Source organism: Bufo gargarizans, chromosome 3 (genome assembly GCF_014858855.1).
Source record: "Bufo gargarizans isolate SCDJY-AF-19 chromosome 3, ASM1485885v1, whole genome shotgun sequence".
NCBI lineage: Eukaryota > Metazoa > Chordata > Amphibia > Anura > Bufonidae > Bufo > Bufo gargarizans.
The window spans coordinates 498,342,458-498,366,359 of NC_058082.1; the positions used below are offsets into that span (position 1 = coordinate 498,342,458).

Below are 23,902 nucleotides of genomic sequence, written 5' to 3' on the forward strand. Positions count from 1 at the left end.
AAACCCATCTGTGCCGCCTACCCAGCGCCAAGGTTGTCTCAGGTCAGGCAGGTCCTACGCTAAACCTACCTATGCCATTGGGCATCTATGTTCAGGAGCGCAGACTGTGCACATACAGTGTGCTGCTCCTAGTCACCTCTATGTGCATCCAGCAGCCAATGAGAGGAGGAGCCTACACACCTACCTATATGTACACACCTACCTATATGTACCACCTAATGAAGGCAGCTTGTTTGATAGGAAGGGCAAAGGTCATTTGCCTCGCAATCTATAACTTCTCCACGCTCACGTCGGGTCTAAAAAATTGGGTGGGGAAGAGAATGTGCCGGCAGGGTTATCTCATTTACCATTTTCTACGTCTGTTTTAGGCATAAAAAATAGTCTAAGTGTAAAACGGCAAGGAAGTTCTCTTAGGCTACATTTACATGACCATATGAATGAGTCCGCATCCGTTCCGCAATTTTGCGGAATGGGTGCGGACCCATTCATTTCAACAGGGCCGCAAAAGATACACGGTGTGCTGTCCGCATCTGTAGTTCCGTTCAGTGGCCCCGCAAAAAAATGGAGCATGTCCTATTCTTGTCCGCAATCAAGAATAGTCATTTTCTGTGGTACCGGCGGCATATATTTCATTATAAATGCTGTTTCAGCCCTTTTTATAAATAGTCCTGCATAGCGCAGAACTATAGCATCAGTTACTGTGCCCATGTGTGCTCACAATCTCTGTACAGCTCTGCGGCATATGTTGGTGCTGCATAAGCAACAAGCAATAAATATGATTTTGGTGATACTGATAAATTAATTTTCTAATGAATTTCAGGGGTGCTGGTAGGGGACAGAGTCCGTTGTCCTTGGCACGGTGCCTGTTTCAATGTCAGGAATGGTGACATAGAAGAGTTTCCTGGGCTGGACAGCCTACCCTGCTTCAAGGTAATATTTGGTACCCATGTCTTATGTTTAAAGGGGGTAGTTCCATAATCGTAATCAAGCCTCCTTGTACACATAATGTAAAATAATACTATTTGTAATTATAACCATTTATGAAAAATCATTGTTTCCTAAGTAACATCACCTCCCTTCCAAAACGCCCCAGGTAATCTGTTCCTTACTAACTGGTTGCTACTTACATGCCTTGAAAAAGTATTCATACCGCGTGAACTTTTCCACATTTTTTCATGTTACAGGAGGGGGAGGGGGATCTGTGTATTACACTGTTATGGAGGGGGATCTGTGGATGACACGTGTAAGGCCGATTCATTGGCCTGTATTTGTGGGAGGGGCTTGGCCGCCTATATCAGCCGCCGGCACCCTCCCACATGTGTACGACGTACGAAGTTCTCAGGGTCCCGGAGCGTGCGTTGTACCTGTCAGTCCTGCCGAACAGGCCAGGTAAGTGGACGTCCGATTGTGCGGTCGGCCCTGTTGGTAAGCGGGCCCCGCGCTCCGGAACACTTCGCCCCCCGTCCCGCTCCCGCTGGTGTCATGGAGGTGGTGGAGCACACAGCAGACCGCGCTTCCCTCCTCCGCCGCTTCAGCTTACCTTCACAGGCGCGTCTCATGCTCCATGTCTGCCGGCGCTGCCCCGCTCCCCCACGTGGAGTGGGCGTGGCCTCCAGCGGCGGGCCCGCCCCCCAGTTGAGGGGTAGCGCCCCTGCCACCGCACTGTGCCAGGGATCAAGGAGGCTCCATACGACCCTCCTTACCACAACCGGGGTGGGGCAACGTACACACGCCCCCCCCCCCCCGTCTCTGTCTAAGCCAGGGGGCACCACCGTGTCCCCACGCGGTGGATTTGCCCAGCCGACGGTGGGTCGGCCCTCCGGACTCAGGGGGGCACCACCGCACTGGGCACTCCACCAGGGAGCGGTGGGCCTCCCACGTGGCTCGATGTTTAGGGGAACAGGGGGGAAGGCGGCGCCATGTTCAGACCCCCCCTGTTCCAGTTATGCCAAGGGGCTAAGCCGGTTCCCCACGCGGCGGACGCGCTCAGCCGGCGGAGGGTCGGCCCACAGACGGCTGGAGGGCACCCTCGCACTGGGCGCTCCGCCAGGGACCGGCGAGGCCCCCCACGCGGCATTTTCATTATCTGCAGGGGTAGGCCCTCACCACCGGGGGTCCTCCCTGCGCCGTTCTAGGCCTGAGGGCTGCGCGGCTCCCCACGTGGCAGGTGTGCCCAGCCGGCGGGCGGGTCAGCCCTCGAACGGAGGGCGCCCCTGCACTGCGCACCCTGCTAGGGACACGCGTCACTCTCCACGTGGCACAAAGTCGTGTAGTGCGAGGCGTGAGCTGTTGCTCACAAGTATCCCCCCGCTTGGTCCTCTGTGTCAGGGAGCTCCGCGCTCCCCACGCGGTACAGTGGAACACGGTGGGGGATGCAATGGCCAGCGCCTCACACACACTTAAAGTCTGGCACGGGCCGCCGTGCTGCTTAGGTAGGTAGGGGTCCACCACACACGACAGACAGAGTCGGGGGGGGGGGGCGGAAAAACGTCTATCAACACCATCCCCATCCATTGTTCAAATCCACTGCCCACAGCTCGCGCTCCATCAGTTTGTACCTTGCGTGTTGATTTGTTTCTTTGTGCTGCTTGTTTCCCAGGTTAGAGCAAGGAGAGAAAAAAAAAAAAAAATTTTTTTCAAACATCCACACAAGAGAAGCCAGTCTAGGATTCACCCGAGTTACCACGAACAAGGTAGCGGGGGCTCACGTCAGTGGACGGGAGGTATTGATCACTAGCAAGGGAGAGGTCTCATGCACTCTTTTACGTACAGGTTTCCTTTTCCATTTAAAAACTTCCGTGAGGTTCAGAACACAGTGTTCCTCAGTCGGTAAGTAAGTCAGGTCCTGGCGTGTACCTTCAGGTGGCGGTTCCTGGCCACTCTTTCACGGCCGTCGGGGGTTAGGGTGTGTGCTTCACAGGGACAGTGCACCTTTTTCTACTACGTTGTCAAACAGCTTCACGCACTTGGTGGTCGCCCAGGGTAGCCGGTCACCTTGCATTATTTTCTCCACAGCTGTGATGTCGCACGCGTCTGATATCATGGAAGCATCAGTGGATGAGAATGTCCGAAGGGGGCAGCACGTTATCCCTGCGTGCTTGGACTATCCCCAAGCTGATGGCGGAGCTGACGAGACGGGGTGTTCCTTTCCCGGCGTCAGCCAGGAAGGCAGAGCTGTACCGGTTATGGAAAGACTCCTTGGTGCCCAGCGGCGGTGATCCCCCCCGCAGCCACGATACAAACATCGCTGGCCCAATTACACCTCATGCTGAACAATTTGACTTCGGCCGTCACGTCCATACAGGCTAGACTCGAGTCAGTCGAGGCTCACAACTCGGCAGTGTCGGTTTCTTCACCCGAGCCTCCGGTCGCCTCCACCTCGGCGGCAGCAGACATTCGCACTGCCCAGCCAGTCCCCAACGTGGCTCCGTCTCACTTTGTCCCCATCAACATCAGAAAGGACATCCTAGAGGGTAGGGACATCAATCTCGCTTCGCTACTAATAGCCTCCAGGGACCTTTCCGACAACAAGGTCATAGCCTGCGGGGAAGTCTCGGTGGTGCTGAGAAGCCGCGACCACCGGCTCAATCGCAAACTGAACATTCCAGAGTTCGTCATGGCTATCAGCCTTTTCAGGGACGTCATCTGTACTGCCAGGCCGGACAGGAGGGAGGAGCTAGACCTATACCTCTTTAGGGTCACTGAGTTGGGACATAGGTATGGTGGGAATGCGTTCTACGATTACCACTGTTCGTTCTCAGCCAAAGCAGCTGCAGCCCTGTCCCAGTTTCAACATGTCACAGACTGGTCCGTCTTGGACACTGAGTTGTTCTGCAGACACTTTGCAGGCCTGAAGGCTCCCTCCTGTTCGGCCTGTCAGTCTATCTTCCACTCAGTAGAGTGGTGCCATAAGTCGGCAGTCGGCACGACGTCATACCCCTCCGGCTCCTCAGCAGGACCACTCGACATCTTCAGGCCCCCCAGTTCAGTAGACAAACTAGGACGACCCATTGTCCAGTTAGGTAGGGCACAGATATGCAACAATTTTAATTACGCGTCTTGTAATTTCGGCCAGTGCCGCTTGTTGCATATCTGTACCAACTGCTTCAGGGCTCACCCCCGAGTAGCTTGTTCATTAAAATCGGTAAAGAATTATATGAGCGTGGTCGATACTAGTCGCCTACAAGTAATGTTGCAAGGTCATCACAACCCAGGATTCGTGCAGTTCCTGGTGTCAGGGTTCCATGAAGGTTTCCACACAGGGTTAATCACGACCCCAGAGGTCACACATGAGTGTGGGAACCTTCAGTCAGCCGAAAGGAATCCTGGCTCAGTAGACACACTCATAGAAGCCGAGTTAGTCAAAGGGTTCTTAATCGGTCCTTTCGAAGTACCCCCATTTCAACGGTGGAGAGTCAGTCCCGTAGGAGTCGTCACAGGCAAGTTCAGTAAGAAGGAGAGACTCATCATTGACTTGTCTGCCCCACATGGTTCACAGGTTCCCAGTCTCAATTCCCTCATTCCTTCGGAAGAAGTGGGTATGAGGTACTCTTCCATAGACCAAGCCATCGCCATCATCATGCAGACAGGTCCCGGGTCCGCATTGTCCAAAGCAGATATATCGGACGCTTTCAAATTGCTCCCCATTATGCCAGCACTCTGGCAATGGCACGGTATCAGGTGGCGAGGCCTGTATTACTTTGCCACAAAACTCACCTTCGGTTCCAAGAGCAGCCCCTGGCTCTTCGACCAGCTGGCCCAAGCCCTCCACTGGGTTCTGGTACACAAGGTGCGCTGTGAATTTGTCATCCATTACCTAGACGACTTCCTACTGATTGAGGGGCCAGGGGCTGCCCCTCTGGGGCTGGGGAAGCTACTAAGGTGTTTTTCCCAGTTGGGGGTACCTGTTTCTTCCAAAAAAGTAGAGGGCCCGTCCACCGTGATCACCTTTTTGGGCATCGAGTTGGACTCCCAACGCATGTTAGCCAGGTTACCCTCGGACAAGCTAACGAGAGTCCGAGAAGTGATCCACAGGTTTTCAGCCACGTCGGTGGTCACCAAGACTGACCTTCAGTCGCTACTGGGTATGCTGAATTTTGCTATGCGCATCATTCCGCAAGGCAGAACGTTTGTATCCCGCCTGCTGGCGCTCCTAAGCACCGCCCCAGAACAGGACAGCCCAGTGCGTCTGGACAGCCAGGCCTTAGCGGATCTCCGTATGTGGGATCATTTCCTGGACCAGTGGAACGGGGTGTCCCTATTCGTCCCCAAGCTGTCGTGCCAGTCCCCCTTAGTCTTCTCGGACGCGGCAGCCGGCACAGGGTTTGCCGCTGTTTTTGGCTCACACTGGGTTGCAGACAGATGGCCGGCCGAGGCGGTACTAATCCCAGGGTTCCTCCACTCCTCGGCACTGTTTGAGCTGTACCCCATTGTGGTAGCTGCTCACGTATGGGGCAGTCTCTGGGCGAACCAGTCCGTCCTGTTTGTGACAGATAACGCAGCCGTCGTAGACATCATAAACAGTGGATCGTCAAAATCAAGCCACGTCATGGGTTTCCTTAGGCGGTTAGTTCAGCTGTCCCTACACCACCATTTCCACGTCCATAGCGCACATGTACCAGGTGAGCGAAACCTGGCTGCCGACGCCTTATCCAGGGCTAACTTTTACCGTTTCTTTCAGATCATGCCAGAGGCAGATGCGACAGGCGCCACCGTTCCTCCTCACGAGTCCTTAATGTTAACATAACCGACCACCTTGAGACGGCCCACGCTCTGATTCGCAATTCTCTCTCGCCCAACACGACTCGAGCATACCACACCGGGTGGAAGATGTTCTGCAGGTTCCAAGGGGAGCATCCTCAGGGGGAATCCAGTTTTCCAGATTACATCCTGGCGTTTATTGGCTACTGCCACTCAGTGCACAAGCTCTCCCACAGTACAGTAAGGTCATACCTAGCGGGAGTACAACATTTTCTCTCCGTCAGTCATCCCGAACAACCATCAGTTTTCGCCATGCATGCTGTTAAAGCAGCACTCAAGGGCTTAAGTAAATGCGGGCCTCAAGGCCGAGGCAGTAGGCAAGCGGTCACCGGGCCCCTCTTCCGCAATCTATCCGACGTCCTGGACAGTAATCCGTTCGGGGTTTTGCCCAGCTTGGTACTCAAATCTGCCATCTATTTAGCCTTTTACGGCTTTCTGAGGCCCGGGGAGTTCACCTGCTCTTCCGGCAATAGCAAGTTCCTCACGGTCAGCCAGCTGGTCCAGAACTCCGAGGGGTTCACGTTACTGCTCAGGACGTCTAAGACCTCCCAGGTGGGCCCCCCTGTCCCGGTCTCCTTCTATCCCACTTCACACCAGTGGTGTCCCGTCACGGTGCTCCGTCAACTACGGTCCGCCTTGTCGGGGTCCGGGCCTAACAGCCCACTGTTACCCTTCGGGGTGGTTCCACTCACCACCCATCAGTTCGTGTCCCATGTCAGGTCATTGGTGGCCAGCCTGGGTGGTGACCCCTCCGCTATCTCAGGACATTCGTTCCGCATAGGCGCTGCATCTGCAGCCTCCAAGAATCAGGTACCAGCGCACGTAATTCAGAAATTAGGGCGTTGGCACTCGGCATGTTTCACCCGTTACATACCTCACCCCGATACCGAAATGTCAACAGCGTTTCAGAACCTGGCTTTGTAATTACGCCACAATAAAGTACTTTGCCTATCAGTATGTCTCTTGCCCTCTTTCAGGCGTCCCTCCACGACGCGGTTGCGGCACAACTCTGACCGCTTAGGGTTAGGTTCCCTAGGTAGGGGTCAGGTACGTACCTGGTGGCCACGACCACAAGTGTAAGGCCGATTCATTGGCCTGTATTTGTGGGAGGGGCTTGGCCGCCTATATCAGCCGCCGGCACCCTCCCACATGTGTACGACGTACGAAGTTCTCCCTCCCACCCGACCCCCTTTTTTCTGTTACTCTCAAAGGGGATGCCCTCTTTCAGGCGTCCCTCCACGACGCGGTTGCGGCACAACTCTGACCGCTTAGGGTTAGGTTCCCTAGGTAGGGGTCAGGTACGTACCTGGTGGCCACGACCACAAATACCGTATATAGCATCTTATGCTATATGTGTCATCCACAGATCCACCCCATGACAGTGTCATCCCCATTTCCCGCTCCATAACAGTGTCATCCACAGATCCCTCTCGCTATAAGTGTCATCCACAGATCCCTCTCCATAACAGTGTCATCCACAGATCTCCCTCCCCGCCACTCACAGGAGTGTACATTTGACATTTCTAAACTGTAATCTATATCCTGCAGTAACTAACTTTAAATCAGGATTAAGCAGCCGCTCATCTCTACTAGTACCTTAACTTTACACCACTCAGCTAGCTTCGGTAACAGGGCCAGGCTACAGTCTACAGGCACTGCCTGTTAGTTGTTACTGAGAGAGCGCTGATTTCTGCAGGTCAGAGGATACGGATGACAGTTTAGACTGTGAGCGGTCCAGTGGCGGATCCAGAACCTGGTCTTGGGAGGGGCACTTCCAGATTATTTTCTGTCCGCCACCACAAAACAATGGTGCTTATAGAACAGACAACACAGTGTAGAGGTATACTGTATATTGTGTGTCACAGTGTATGCTATGTGTGTATAACATAAACATATTTTTACATGAAAACTTGCAGTTGCTTGGCCCTTGGGGATCTTGGACACCACTTCAATACTTGGCCGGGGGCTCGGTGAAGCTGATGTTGTGTTTTATCCTAATGAGAATGATTTCATAATAAGGATTTGGAGAAGGGGCAGTGGGGTCGCAAAGCAGGGAGAGGCTGGTGCTTTTACTAGGGGCTCATACCATGGGGGAGTATTAAAGCCCACCATAATGCCCCGCCAGTAGATATAATTCTCCTTATAATGTGACAGTGCAAAAAAAAAAACTTGTAATGCCTCCAGTTGAGCTAATGTCCCCATAGTGCCCCTATAATGTGCCAGTATAAAATACCCCTATATAGTGCCCCCATAGTGCTCCTCTACCCCCTTCCTCCTAGTGCCCCCCATAATGTACCAGTATAAAATGCCCCAGTAGATGCCTTCAGTGTCCCCCATAATTTGCAAGTATAAAAATACCCCTTCATAGTGCCCCCCGTAGATGACTCCATAGTACTCCTCTCCCCCTTCCCCATAGTACCCACCAGAATGTGTCCCAGTATAAAATGCTACTGTACAGAGCCCCTCATATAAAATACCCCTTCTTTGTGGCTTCAGTAGATGCCCCTATAGTGCCCCCCCATCATGTGCCAGTAACAAGATCCCCCCCCCCCATCATGTGCCAGTAACAAGAGACCCCCCCCTAATGTGCTTGTAAAACTATTGTACATATAAAAAAAAAACACTTACCTCCATGTCAGCGATGCGATGCAGGCCTCTTCTGGCCTGTGTCCCGCGCTGTATGGCTCAGGCGGCACGATGACATCATCGCGCCGCCTGTGCCTGCCTCTGATAGGCTGCAGGCACTAGGACGGCATCCAATCAGACGAAGGGGAAGGGACACGCCTCTCCATCCCCTGCCCCGCTGCACTAGCACAGGCAGATGACTATGGAGATGAGCGCAATGGAAGCGCTCATCTCCCTGTGCCCTGCGGCCGCTCAGTTGGGGGGGGCATTTCAGATGGGGGGCACAGCGTGATGTAGGGGGGGCCGTGGCCCCCTCTGGCCACCCCTTCGCGACGCCACTGACTCTGAATCAATACTTTGTAGGACCACCTTTTGCTGCAATTACAGCTGCAAGTCCTCTGGGCTATGTGTCTCTACCAGCTTTGCATATCTAGAGGCTGAACTTTTTGCCCATTTTTTTTTTTTTTTTTTTGCTAAATAGCTGAAGCACAGTCAGGTTGGATGGAGAGAATCTGTGAGCAGCAATTTTCAAGTCTTGCCACAGATTCTCAATGGGATTTAAGTCTGGACTTTCTAACTGGGCCATTCTAACACCTAATTATGCTTTGATTAAAAACCATTTCATTGTAGCTCTGGCTGTATGTTTAGGGTCGTTGTCTGCTGGAAGGTGAACTTCCACCCCAGTCTCAAGTCTTTTGTAGCCTCTAACAGGTTTTCTTCCAGGATTGACCTGTTTTTAGCTCTATCCATCTTTCTATTAAGGGCTCTTTCACATGAACGTAAGGACTCCGTGCCCGTGGGGCAGCTGCATGCGGATGGCAGACTCATTCACTTGAATGGGGTCCACAATCCGTCCGTTCCGCAAAAAGATAGAAATTATTCTATCTTTTTGCGGAACGGAATACCACAGAAGCACTCCAGATTTGCAGACCCATTCAAGTATGCAGTCCACAGCACGGGCACAGAGCCCCGACGTTCATATGAAAAAGCCCTAACTCTCTGACCAGCTTCCCTGTCCCTGCTGAAGAAAAGCATCCCCACAGCATGATGCTGCCACTACCATGTTTCACAGGGAGGATGGTGTGTTCAGGGTGATGTGTTAATTTTCCGCCGTACATAGCGTTTTGCAGTTAAGCCAAAAAGTTCAACTTTGGTCTCATCTGACCAGATCACCTTCTTCTACATGTTTGCTGTGTGTCCTACATGGCTTGTGGCAAACTGCAAACAACAGGACTTCATATGGCTTGTTTTAAAGAGTAACTAAGCCTTTATCTAAACTTTTAATATGTTATCCCTAATGCCCTAATTAAACTATCTCTAATATACTTTATTAATTAATTTTCTATTTTTACAACTTTTTTTATTACCTAAAGCGACTACACGGTGCGCTTAAAACTCAGTTCTCTGTACATTGCTGACAGCTCAGCGGTGTACAGAGTACGTTTTATCAATAGGCCGCAGCAGCGCTGTGAGTACAGGCAGGAGCGCATATTTCTGCTCCTGTCCGTGCTCCCTGGACTATTACTAATTCCTGGCATAGCACGTGGGTACCCTGTACCCATGTACTATGTTAGGATTAGTTGAGCGGAGCGGGCTCCTGCTTCTGAGAATTGAATTGAGTTTTAGGCGCACAGTAAATGGTGCACTTTAGGTAGGGAAAAAAATAGTAAAAATAGAAAGTTCATTAATAAAGTATATTCGAGAGAGTTTGATTAGGGCATTAGGATTTCTTGCGACTGTCACATCGATTCCATTCATTTCTATGGGATCACTGCTACTCAACGATCTTGGCTGAGACAGGTGTTATGCAATCGATGTCGCCATGTAATCCTTGCCGTAGGCTTTCAGTAAAAATGGTTGGTTGTGGGATAACCACTTTGATGAAATTTTGTGGACTACCAGGAAAAGCTGGTTTGCCTAGTGCATTAATTACAGTATATAGAAAATGTGTTTAATTCCCAGCCTTTGTTTTCCTCTTCCCTGCAGATCACAGTAGAAAATGGCAGTGTGTACATTGTCACCAGTAAAAAGGTAAATTACTAACGTATTTATGTATTGGGGCATTGCTGTTTTCATATGTAATGGCAACCAATGAGCTGTTCTTTAACTGTAGGCATTGGAGAGCACTAAACGGATAAAATCCATGAGCAGCCGCTGTGCTGGGGACAGAAGCACTGTTGTAATAATTGGAACAGGTAATAGCGTGTGTTATTGTATGAGGAATTCTCATTTAATATGGTAATGAGTTTGCTCAAGGAAGATTTTAATCTCTTTGTGCAACTATACATCGTTTGCAGGAAGTGTATGGAGCGGGCTTACGAGCTGAGCCTACAGCATCTGTTGGCTGTGTTATTCAACTGCATTCTCCGATATCTGATCCTGGCCGTTTGACCTCCTCAGATGTTGCAGTCAGTAGCAACTGTGGCATCTGAGCAATTAGAGAGAGGGTGGGAGCTTCATCTGTTTGCCCTCCCCCCCATGGTGAAATCATCTGGTGCTTATTGGTTGTCATGGCAGCCAGGGGGCTTCTAAAGACCTCTCAACAGCCTTACATAACCTATCATGGCACCTGTCTCTGCTAGTGTGTAGTAGATTGGAAGCAAAGTGAAGTATTGCTGTGACTTGTACAGGTCCCCTAAGGGAACAAAAAAAATGTATTCATCAGTAAAATAAGTTTTTTTTTTTTTTAAATATTTAAAGACTATGTACACCTTTGGGGGCAATTTATTATTATTTTTTTTTATGATTGCATTTTGGGCTAAAAATTACTTCTTCAATTGGTATTTATTAAAAATATTGAGCTACGCCAAGCAGCGATACAGAATGAGACGGCACTCACCAGCTTCCTCAAGCGACTTCACTGTTTATTTGTATCCAGAACAAAAAATATGGTCACATTTCAGGGGGTGAGGGTGGACAACTTACATAAACCACAGACACAGATGAGCGGCGAGTGTGTTCATAGGAGATTATTGTATGGATATAGTGAATGGGTCTGTAATGTTTACATGTATTGTTGCAATGCCACCTTCCAGAAGCGTTCATGGTTTCCATGACTATTCTGGAAGCAGGCATAAAAAAGTGAAACGTAATACTTCATGACGTACGTAGTGGCCTGAGGAAGCACAAAACGGCTCATCTGTGCCTGTGGTTTATGTAAGTTGTCCACCCTCATCCCCTGCAATGTAACCACATTTTTTATTCTGGGTACAAATAAACAGTGTAGTCGCTTGAAGAAGCTGGTGAGTGCCACCTCTCATTCTGTATCTCTGCTTGGCATATATTACGTTTGTTTGATGGGGAGGCAGAGCACCTGTACAGCAGCTGAAAGAGGCTTTAATGCAGAAAGCATCGCTTATTGCGTGACACTGAAGAAGGTATTCGTTCAGTAGTTCCATCCCATGAGACTGTCTCTAGCATTATTTAAAAATATTGAGCTGTTCTGTCACAAGGGGTTAACTGTTTAGCTGTGTGAATGGTACTTTTCCAAATGCCTCCACAGCGGCACGATTCATAGGAGGATTACCCTGCGTCCCCCAGGGACAGGAAACAACGTGGAGATCTTTAAATAGCCCCCTCCCCTTAACTGCTCCAGTTGTTTCATGTCCCTCTGGGGATATGTGGAGATCCTCCTGCTGGAAAGGCTTGGGCAGGAATTTTCTTTATTAAATTGATGCCTGGCTGAAGATCCGGAAGAGTGTGCTGGGTGGAGATCAGGGTCGCGGGACTCGCGGTGCGGTCCTTCCTGTATCTTTGGCACAAGTCCTCCGGTGGAGGTAGCGTCCGTGAGAAGTATCGCATTAGGACGACCGGGTCACGTATGCAGGCAAGATCTCGGAACAAAAGCTGAGACTTCACAGGAGGCAGATGTATGACGTACTTCCCCTTAGGCAATGAGCGTTTTAAAAAAAGGGAGTGAAGTGGTTTCCAGTGTCCTTGCTGGTAACATGTCGGCACCAGGAGAGTCAGACAGCGTCTGGAAGTCTGCAGACTCGATAAAATCCAACAGCCCGGTAAGCTCTCATCCCCTGTGGGTATTTAATGATGTTTCTCTTCTCTGTTGCTCACTGTTGTTGTAGAAACAATCTTTTTTTACCATGGGTGAGGGGCTATTTAGACCAATTCTTTTTATGACCAAAGGCTGCCCCCTTCTGAATGCGCCTTTTTTCTTATATGTTCCCTAGGTCAGGGAGACACAAAAGTTGGCTGAATCTTCTCAGCATGTCAAAAAGTGTTCTATTTGTAAAAAAGGACTGCCTTCCGGTCATAAAAAAAACCCTATGTGTGGGATGTCTAGAAAAGATTATATCTGAAGAATCTCCTTCCCTTCTGGATAATATTAGAAACATTATCAAAGAGGTAGTGAGCAGCGCTGTGGACCTTAAATTGGCATTCACATCTAAAAAACCATCCACCTCCACATCTGTCAGGTCCGCCCCTTCTGAAATTGATCTACAAGAAGATGATTTTGATGAAGGGGAGTTACCTTCTGAGGTCGACTCTGAATCCTCTGAGGACGAGTCTGGTCGTCCACTTTGTTCCATAGAGGACACTTATTCCCTATAAAACTATAAGGGCAACCTTACATTTAGAAGACTCTAAACAACCAAAATCTGTTCAGGGCCTTATGTTTAGAGGTTTTTTTTCCCCCCACATTCAAATATTACCAAACTTATTAAGGAGTGGACTGACCTAGAGAAAGGACCTGGGGTCTCCAGGATTCTAAAAAGGAAATATCGTTTTACTGAAGAAGACACCACTTTTTGGGATAAATGTCCAAAAGTAGATGCCCCGGAGGCAAAAATAACAAAAAAATCTGCTCTCCCCTTTGAGGACTTAGGTCTCTTAAAAGACCCCATGGACAAAAAAAGTTAACCCTTCGTAAAAAAAATCTTGGGAAGCCTCTATGGCCATTTTAAGACCAATCATAGCTGCCACTTACACGGCCAGATCCATGGCTACATGGGTTAACCAAATGGAAGAACATTTGATGGCAGAAGCCCCAAGGGAGGACATTATTGCTTCCTTGCCTATGTTTAAACAAGCAGCCAATTTTTTTAGATGATGCCTATGTCGACACTGAAATTGGCAACCAGGTCGGCAACTCTCTCCAATGCCACTAGGAGAGCAGTGTGTCTGAGATCCTGGTCAGGTGATTCCAGCTCAAAAAATAAGTTATGTGGTATCCCATGTGAGGGTGATAGTTTTTGGATCAGTACTCGACGACATCCATGAGAAAGCTACAAATAAGAGAGGTTTTCAGTCAGATCCTAGAAATTTTCATCAGAGACGGAACTTCGACGCATCCACAAGGGGATGGCAGACGGATAGAGGAAGGGGCAAAGGTTTTCTTTTTAACCCAGCAAATTCCTTCCAAAAATCTACTATCAATGATGCCAGAAGCACAGTGGGAGGAAGACTAAAAAGTTTTTTCCCCACTTGGACGATAGCTGTAGGCTGTCCGAGCATTCTGGGAGTTGTAGTTTTGCACCAGCTGGAGGGCCGCAGGTTGAACATCCCTGATCTATAGAAATCAGATTTTTGTCCCGAAAGAAGGAAAGTTTTTTGGGGCATGTTGTTGTACTCAAATGTTATGAAGACCTTTCTCCCAGAAGAAAAACTATCAAGGATCATGGAGGAAATTTCTATATTTCGCAGCAGGAAAAAAGTGACTGTTCGAATGGTAATGAAGGTGCTGGGACTTATGTATTCTTCAATTCCAGCTGTAAAATGGGCACAAGCCCATTCTTAGATCCTGCAGGCATTATTGTTAAAGAATTGGAACAAAAGCATATCCTCCTTGGAAAATAAGGTAAGAGTTCCCTAGTATGTAAAAGACTCCTTAAATTGGAGAAACCTTTGCAAGGGAGTATCTTGGTGACAAACAAGCACTATAACAATTACAACAGATGCTAGCAGATCTGGTTGGGGGGCTCATTCAAACCTGTCTATTGTACAAGGGATGTGGGGTCAGAATCTCAGTCTGTCCTCCTCGAATCTAAGAGAGCTATCTGCAGTTTGGGAGGCCTTGAGAGCACTTCAATCAGAAATAAAAGGAAAAGAGATAAACATTTTATCAGGCAACATCACTGCGGGTAACTTACCTGAACAAACTGGGAGGTACAAAAAGTACGTCCTTGGCGAAAGTAAAAAAATATTTTGATGGGCAGAAAAGAATATACACTCAATTACATATAAAATTCCATATAAAAGGAAAGGACAACAAAGTCGCAGACTATCTAAGTAGAGATACATATCTTGAAGGCAGGGGAGTGGACTTTAAATCAACAGGTTTTTCTTCATATAACAGAAAAGTGGTCTCTTCCAGACTTGGGCCTATTTGCAACAAGACAAAACAGACAGACATTTTGTTCCCTATCCTACAAAGATCGACCTTTGTTCGTGGATGCACTCTCCCATCCTTGGCCGAACGAGACCATGTATGCATTTCCTCTGTTTGCCTTAATTCCCAACATTCTGAAAAAAGTGTTACAGGAAAAATTCAGGCTAATCCTAGTAGCGCCCTACTGGCCAAGAAGGTCGTGGTTTTCCCTACTCTTCAACATGTCAGCAGGAGATTTCTGGATTATACTGGATCTTCCAGACCTTCTTAATCAGGGCCCGGTTTTACACCCCAGGTCAACACATCTTCGACTGGCAGCTTGGAACCAGAGTGGGAATTGTTAAGGAGAAAAGGCCTTTCAGATACGGTAATTTCTACTATTCTATGCAGTCGAAAGATTATTGCATCAAAAATTTACCGTAGAGTCTGGGAAGCTTTTTTAAAGTTTGCAAAATATAAGACTTCTGGCCCCTTTTAATGTATCTATTATTTTAGATTTTCTGCAGGCCAGTTTAAACAAAGGTGTAAAAATCTGCACCATTCAAGTCCAGATATCATCCCTGAGTGCTTTTCTAGATACAAAGCTAGCAGATGTAGATCTCATTAAAAGATTTGTAAAAGGGGCCCGGAGAAATGAACTTATAGTCAGATCCACGGTTCCTCCGTGGGATTAAAATTGAGTTTTATCTGCTCTAATAGAGTCCCCTTTTGAGCCGCTATCCGAAATCTCTTTGAGATTACTATCATAAAAATAAAAAAATCTTGTGGCAATCACTACAGCTAGGAGAGTGGGCGAATTGCAGGCGTCTCATGTAGACCCCCCTATCTAACTGTTAGAGATGGTAGGTTAGTGTTAACACTCTCCCTATTTTTTGCCCAAGTTTGTCTCAAAATTCCACTGTCTGCAGGAAGTCTCACTACCATCATTCGGTTCTCCAACAGGTTGTCCGGAAGAGAAGCGTTTTCATAATCTGGAAATTCAGAGCGGTGTTAGCTTATCTTAAGGCAACAGAAAAGACAGACTTTTCGTTTAATTTGTCAGGCCAAACAAAGGACAGGCGGAAAGCAAGACAACCATCGGCAGATGGATCAGATCAGCAATTTTGTTCTGTTACAAATTGAAAGATGTCTCTACTCCAAAAGGACTTAAAGCTCATTCAATGCGGTCAATCGCGGCTTCCTGGGCTGAGTCAGCAGATGTCCCTCTGGAGCAGATATGCCAGGCAGCCACCTGGTCTTCACCTTCCATCTTTTTCAAAAATTATCAATTAGATGCGTCTAAAAATAAGGACTTATCGTTTTCTCGCAGAGTGTTATCTGCCGTAGTCCCACCCTAAATATTTAATTTCTCTGTTACCTCCTATGAATCGACCGGTAATTGTTTTTTCCTCTAGCCTCCACAGCAGCACGGGGAAATTCCCCCCACATTTATGTAATGTCTTCTGGAGTCCGTTATTTTCTGGCATTTTGTTGTTCTGATTTGATTGATAAATACTATGTTGCATCCATTTCAGAGTTTCTCGGTTATTTACTGGAGCAGGTAAGGGGAGGGGGCTATTTAAAGATCTCCACGTTGTTTCCTGTCCCTGGGGGAGGCGGGGTAATACTCCTATGACTCGTGCCGCTGTGGAGGCTAGAGGAAAAACCAATTACCGGTAAGTAATTGCAATCTTCACTTTGTGCCAGTCCTCTAATAAACCTTATCTCTAAATTACTAAAATCTATTCAACACTTATTTACGCCACATTCTTATCAGTAAGATAAGAACAGTGGTGGAGTGGGGGGCGGTCCGCCCCGGGTGCTTGCTCTCAGGGGGTTGCCAGAAGCAATGAGGGCTTCCATCAATACAGATGGAAGCGCTCATTAGTAGAGTGCAGAGAGCTAGGTCCTGTCACTCACTGCTCAGCTCCCAGCGCTCCTCCCCTCCTTTAGGCCAGCGACGTTCTGAATGGTGAAGCAGGAAGACTTCTCCCCACTCCACCATTCAGCCTGCCAAGCACAGATCGTGCTGTTGGCCTGTGTGGGCGGAGCCTGCAGCCCAGAAATCTGCATAAGCTCCGCCCAGAGTGTTGCAGAGGGATCTGTGCCTGCAGGGAAGAAAGGTATGTGAGCTTCAGGAACGGGACAAAGTGAGTAGTTATGTGTTGTTTTTTTTTTTTTTTTTCTAAATACAGAGGGAGCACAGAGGGCTTTATTACTATGGAGGGGGCACTGTGGCAGGCGCAGCACTATGAAGTGCCTTTTGCGCTGTGCCATTAGACTTTGTCTAAGCAGATTGTCTATTACTCTGTAATTCCTCTAGCGCCCGTTCTATGGAAACAGTAGGTTTAAAGAGCACACCAAATGCTTGAAATTAACTTCTTTATTAACTTCCACTTTTCTTCATATATAACACTGCCGCCTCCGCAGCAGTTAGTCCTTGTACATAACACGTGTTGAAAAGATATCACAAGATGGCGGTATGCATAAGATGGTGGTTCAACTGTTCAATCTTGTCATTCAACATAAAATGGTGGATATATTTCTCTCGAGTATCTGTACTCTCATTTTAAGTTATTTTAAGCACATGTGGTAATGTGAACAGTGCTGGAAGGTGTGTTGTCCCATTTCAGGTACCTCAGATGGGTGAGACAAATAAAATTCAGAGAGTGGTAGTAGTCTCAGCAAAGCATAGTTTGCTGACACATTTCTGTATACATTTGGTGATCGCAGGTGAGGCCTGCTGTAATCAGGCTTGCATAAAGCGCCTCAGAGTAGGTCAGTCTGAGGAGGGAGAGCAAGACTGTTTTGTGAAGCAGAGGCTCTGTGTGTGGTCTCAGTCAGGAGGACTGGGGGGCCACAAGGCTTCTAATAGCCTGAGGTTTGGAGAACCTAGAGAACGAGGGTTGCACGCCCAGCGTCTGGAGGACTACTGAGCCACACTCCCCCAAAAGGTACTGGAGTTGCCACAGCCTTGAGGCTGCAGTATTGAAGTTGGCTGAGGAAAGCCGCATATGTTGTCCATGTGTGAACTGAGCTCTGAGTGAGGTAGGGACGTATTGTGTTTAGGTAGCGCCTAGATGGGCAGGAGTTTATTTGTGTTTTAAGTGTTGGCGGTGCAGGAACCTCACCCCACCCAGTGATGTATAACTGGACTATCCTTTATAATAAATGCACAGTTTGGACATTAAAATCCGTTGTCTGGTGAGATATCTGTGAGTGTGACCCCCTGAAAAGAGACTATCCCTTACACACTTTATGATCTCTCTGAGAGGTATATCTGAGGTCTAACTAGTAGTTTACTGTCTGAATTTGGTCGCAATTTGTAATATGCAGTTAACAGTAACTATTTGCAGATTGGTTGAGTATGATCTGGGATGGTTGTATGCAATTTGAATTGCAATATGGAATTTGAATGGCTGCAATTGTTTATTTGTAGTTTGCAATTGAATTTGGTGGAACTGTAAGTAGACACACATATAACTGGCTCAGTATACAGTTTCAATCACTATATTAACAGTAGGAACATTACATAACTGTTTCAAATACCTTTTTTGGCCTCTCTGCTTCCATAAAACATAGCTTTTAGTGGTGTGAATGTCTGTTCAGTCTTTCTCTCTTTCTCTTTCTCTTTTTTTTCTCTTTATTCAAAAAAATATTTTTAGCTCAAACTGAGTACAATGCAATGATTTTAAAAAAAATGCCCCAAAGGTGTACATAGCCTTTAAACAAAAATATTAAAAATTGAAAAAAATAGTATTTTTTTGCATTTGAAAATGTCCTAACTACTAAAATATCACGTTACTTATCCCACACAGTGAACACTGATTGAAAACAACAATACCAGATTATTATTTTTTTGTCATTTTGCCTCCCCAAAAATTGCAATTAAAAAATTATAATTCGCAGATAACTCGCAATGAAACCAGTCATTCAAAGAATCAAGTAATCCCAAAAAAGATACACACTTCACAAAAAAGCTCACTCATTCACTTCAGAAAAAAAGCATGCCCTCACACACCTCCATCAAAAAAAAAAAAAATTTGAAAAGCTATGGGTTTCAGAATTTGGCAACACGATGCAATTTTGTTTTTAATGGATTTTCATTTATTTTTATTTTTTTATTAAAGTAGTAGTAGTGACCCACAATATATTATATGAAACATTAAATGGTTCCATTAAAAAGTACAACAAAGTACAAAAAACAAGTCCTTATTTGGCATTTGATGGAAAATAATTAACTGGTCATGGCTCTTAGAAAGTGGTGAAGCAAAATGCAAAACATTGCTCCCAAAACTGACCTGGTCCCAAAGGGGTTAAAGGCTGCAGGTGGTAATTGTCTCAGGATAAACCCCTTCTAATAATTACTGTAAAATGCTCGACCAGCCTTCCTGTAATAAATAGCTTGCAGGTCCCGATTAAGGTTAGTGGAGGCCCCTGTGTATAGGTAACCATATCAATGAATATACTCCTCATATCCTACTGCAAGGCCACATGTAATTAGGAATTCTAGGAAGATAAATATAGTCCACTTTAATCCGCTTTAAAACATGTGCATTCCTATCTCTTACTTTACATATGTTTCCTATACAGGTTAAAGGGGTTGTGCAGGCAGTGTACAGGTCCTTCTAAAAAAATTTGCATATTGTGATAAAGTTCATTATTTTCTGTAATGTACTGATAAATATTAGACTTTCATATATTTTAGATTCATTACACACAACTGAAGTAGTTCAAGCCTTTTATTGTTTTAATATTGATGATTTTGGCATACAGCTCATGAAAACCCAAAATTCCTATCTAAAAAAATTAGCATATTTCATCCGACCAATAAAATAAGTGTTTTTAATACAAAAAAAGTCAACCTTCAAATAATTATGTTCAGTTATGCACTCAATACTTGGTCGGGAATCCTTTTGCAGAAATGACTGCTTCAATGCGGCGTGGCATGGAGGCATGTCACGGAACCATGAACCAGACGTACAACAAGAGATAAGTGGAAAATAAGAAGGTTTTATTGAAGAGCAAGCCGTAAGCAAAGTCCGAACGGATGGCTAAACCGAAGCAGGGTCTTGCGGAGACGGAGGTCAGGAACCAGAAGGGTAGTCAGACGAAGCCAGGAACAGGAACCAACGGGGTAGTCAGACGAAGCCGGAATCAGGAACCAACGGGGTAGTCAGACGAAGCCGGAATCAGGAACCAACGGGGTAGTCAGACGAGGCCAGGATCAGGAACCAGAAGCAGCAGCAGTCTTGGAAGCATGTGAACACAGGAGGACCAAGCAAGGAACTGAAGCCACAGTCCTCCTATATATATGAGCTAGGCATCCAGCTCCTCCCAGTGGGAAGGAGGAGCCGCAGGGTGGGAGGCTACAAGAAAACCCAGAAACCAAGATGGCCGCCAGCACATGTCAAACGAAGGGAACAGCAAGGAGGTAAGACCATGACAAGGCAATCAGCCTGTGGCACTGCTGAGGTGTTATGGAGGCCCAGGATGCTTCGATAGCGGCCTTAAGCTCATCCAGAGTGTTGGGTCTTGCGTCTCTCAACTTTCTCTTCCCAATATCCCACAGATTCTCTATGGGGTTCAAGTCAGGAGAGTTGGCAGGCCAATTGAGCACAGTAATACCATGGTCAGTAAACCATTTACCAGTGGTTTTGGCACTGTGAGCAGGTGCCAGGTCGTGCTGAAAAATGACATCTTCATCTCCATAAAGCTTTTCAGCAGATGGAAGCATGAAGTGCTCCAAAATCTCCTGATAGCTAGCTGCATTGACCCTGCCCTTGATAAAACACAGTGGACCAACACCAGCAGCGGACATGGCACCCCAGACCATCACTGACTGTGGGTACTTGACACTGGACTTCAGGCATTTTGGCATTTCCCTCTCCCCAGTCTTCCTCCAGACTCTGGCACCTTGATTTCCGAATGACATGCAAAATTTGCTTTCATCAAAAAGTACTTTGGACCACTGAGCAACAGTCCAGTGCTGCTTCTCTGTAGCCCAGGTCAGGCGCTTCTGCCGCTGTTTCTGGTTCAAAAGTGGCTTGACCTGGGGAATGCGGCACCTGTAGCCCATTTCCTGCACGCGCCTGTACACGGTGGCTCTGGATGTTTCTACTCCAGACTCGGTCCACTGCTTCCGCAGGTCCCCCAAGGTCTGGAATCGGTCCTTCTCCACAATCTTCCTCAGGGTCCGGTCACCTCTTCTCGTTGTGCAGCGTTTTCTGCCACACTTTTTCCTTCCCACAGACTTCCCACTGAGGTGCCTTGATACAGCACTCTGGGAACAGCCTATTCGTTCAGAAATTTCTTTCTGTGTCTTACCCTCTTGCTTGAGGGTGTCAATGATGGCCTTCTGGACAGCAGTCAGGTCGGCAGTCTTACCCATTATTGCAGTTTTGAGTAATGAACCAGGCTGGGAGTTTTTAAAAGCCTCAGGAATCTTTTGCAGGTGTTTAGAGTTAATTAGTTGATTCAGATGATTAGGTTAATAGCTCGTTTAAAGAACCTTTTCATGATATGCTAATTTTTTAAGATAGGAATTTTGGGTTTTCATGAGCTGTATGCCAAAATCATCAATATTAAAACATATAAAAGGCTTGAACTACTTCAGTTGTGTGTAATTAATCTAAAATATATGAAAGTCTAATGTTTATCAGTACATTACAGAAAATAATGAACTTTATCACAATATGCTAATTTTTTTAGAAGGACCTGTATATTGATGATCTATTCTCAGTATAGGTCATCAATATCTGATCAACAGTGATCCAATACACGGCACCCCGCATGGTGCGCCACCTCCTCTTCATTACACTACGTGTCTTCTCCCCTGTAGCAGTGGCACAGCGAATTACAAGTACTCACCCCATTCAATTGCACTGCACTTCCGAGACTATGTGCAGTGTAATGAAGAGGAAGCAGTGCTCACAGGGAGCACCTCCTCCTCAAACATCTGGTCGGCAGGGAATGCCGGGTGTCTGACCCCTGCCGATCAGATATTGATGACTTATCCTGAGTTTAGGTCATCAATACGAACAGGCTGCACAGTGTCTTTAATGTGTTGAAATGCATTGTTCACCATACTACCTTTCATAGAGCTCTGCATAGGACATGTACCATCTTATAAAGGGCCTAGTCTTTGTATGCTTTTTCATAGACCTTGCAGAAGCCGGTGCATGTTCTAAGCTGTATACAATGCAAAATAGTGGACAAATTACAGTGTATCTACAGAGTAGCTCCTGCAGAATTTGGCAACTGTAACTGGTAATATTATTTAACAATTTTTATGATGGCTACAGAATCATACTATTACGCAAAATGATTACCATTATTATTATTATATATTTTAACCAGTTCAAAACCACTTCTTAACCAATCACATTTTTAATTTTTTATTTTAGTGCATACTTCTTCGAAAGCCACTTTTTTTTTTTTTTTTTTTTGGTGATGCATGTGACTTTATTTTTTTACATTTTTATTGTATTGTTTTATTCATTTATTATTATTATTATTGTGTTATACCTGGGAAAGTTACCTGGCACTCAGTGATCACATATAGCTGGGACTAGAGCAGGAAGCAGCATTGCCACAGAGCAACACAACACTGCTTTGAGCACTGTATAAACAGTGAGGTGGAAGGCAGGGACATAAAAAATAAAATTAAAAAATCTCTGCCTTCTCTATGGGGAAGCCAGCTGTCGCTAACGCAGCTGCGAACTCTGCAAGGACATTCAGAAATGTCCTTGCAGAGCTAAATGCAGACCGCCCAGATGTTTAAAATCTATGGGAGTCTACCACTGGTTAAAGTTCCATTAATTCCAGGCAAAATGGTAGAGAGGGGGAGAGGACCCTGCCCATAAGAGCTTAAAATCTATGAGATTGTAGGTGAGGGTAGAAGTTGTTGAGATACTGTAGTAGTGTATTGGCAGCAGTTTAGATGGTATATTTATAATTGGAGGAAGTGGTCGATTGTGTCAAACAGAAGACAAGTCGAAGGAGAAACGCAGAGTAATGAAATTCAACTTTGGTGGTTAACAGGTCATTCGTCACTTTGGTTAGGGCTATTTCAGTACAGTTCAGTAACCTGTAATAGACTCAATGAGGGACATTTATTAACCACTTTACGCACTATTGTGGCATAAATAAAATCACACATTATGGTGCACCTTATAGGTGCACCATAATTTGCAACTTTTTAGGCAGGACAGGAAAAAGGGCAGGGCTTAGCGCAAGTGGCGGGACATCGCACCACCCGCTACCATTACTTCTGCCACTCTCTGGCAAAAGTTATAGTAATAGCTGAAATCTGCGCCAGCTTGTAGCTGGCATAGACTTCAATTTCTGGCACACGACAGGGCAGAGATGCGCCTAATTTGTTAATAGGCATCTGTCTCTTAATATATTAGGTGCATCTGATGCCAGTGCAGGGTGATCAAGATTGGCGGATGGATATGCCAGTTTTGATAAATGTCCCCCTATGTTAGGGTCAGGCAAGTCTGGCCAGGTAAAGTTTTCATCTGAACATTTCTGTCTCATTATTTCTCCTCTGATGCCGGTGGAGTTCTCCCCTTCAGGCTATCACTGTGCCCAAATCCTCATCTTTTAGTCTGTCTCAAGGAAGTTATATTTTGGTGCCTCTGTTGCCTCCTGATAATTTGGCAGTGTCTGGTCTTTCCTTTAAAAAAATAATACAAGACGTTTCTGATTTTTCTCTTCCCTGTTACTGTAGGTCCTTCTGCCTTGGTGTGTGCTGAAACACTCCGCCAGGAAGATTATAAAGGGAGGATTGTTCTGGTGACAAGAGAGAAGCATGTCCCATATGACAGGACCAAGCTTAGCAAGGTCTGTAGTACGCGCTTACCCTGCGGTGTGCTATGAAAAGTTATTGTTTCTGTGGCTTTCTATGACTGTTGGTGGGGTTCATTTGCCTATGTCAGGGGTCTCTGCTCCTAAATTTTGAGTGGTGATGGTGAAAGAACATTTATATATTTTATAGATAATAATTACACAAGTACATAAAGCCAGTTCTCTGAGTTTGCTTCTTCTACAAGTTAATGTAGAAATGCAAAAATTGTCCACAATAGACATACATTTTTCTGCACATCCTGCAAAATGAGTTGAATCCGCCAAGAAATATCTTACCACGTTTAGTTTCTAGCTTAACCTTCTTATACATTTATCCATACCCTT

At 46.5% G+C, this 23,902-nt stretch overlaps 1 protein-coding gene across 2 annotated transcripts in view; it reads left to right on the top strand.

The window, feature by feature from the left end:
• LOC122930455 (apoptosis-inducing factor 3-like) overlaps positions 1-23,902 on the top strand; it is a 133,310-nt gene that overhangs the window by 17,628 nt on the left and 91,780 nt on the right. For both annotated transcript variants that reach the window (XM_044283876.1, XM_044283877.1), the window contains exons 5-8: positions 821-930; positions 10,372-10,416; positions 10,499-10,580; positions 23,442-23,554. In XM_044283876.1, the coding sequence (XP_044139811.1) occupies positions 821-930; positions 10,372-10,416; positions 10,499-10,580; positions 23,442-23,554 (350 nt within the window). The remainder of the gene's footprint in view (positions 1-820; positions 931-10,371; positions 10,417-10,498; positions 10,581-23,441; positions 23,555-23,902) is intronic.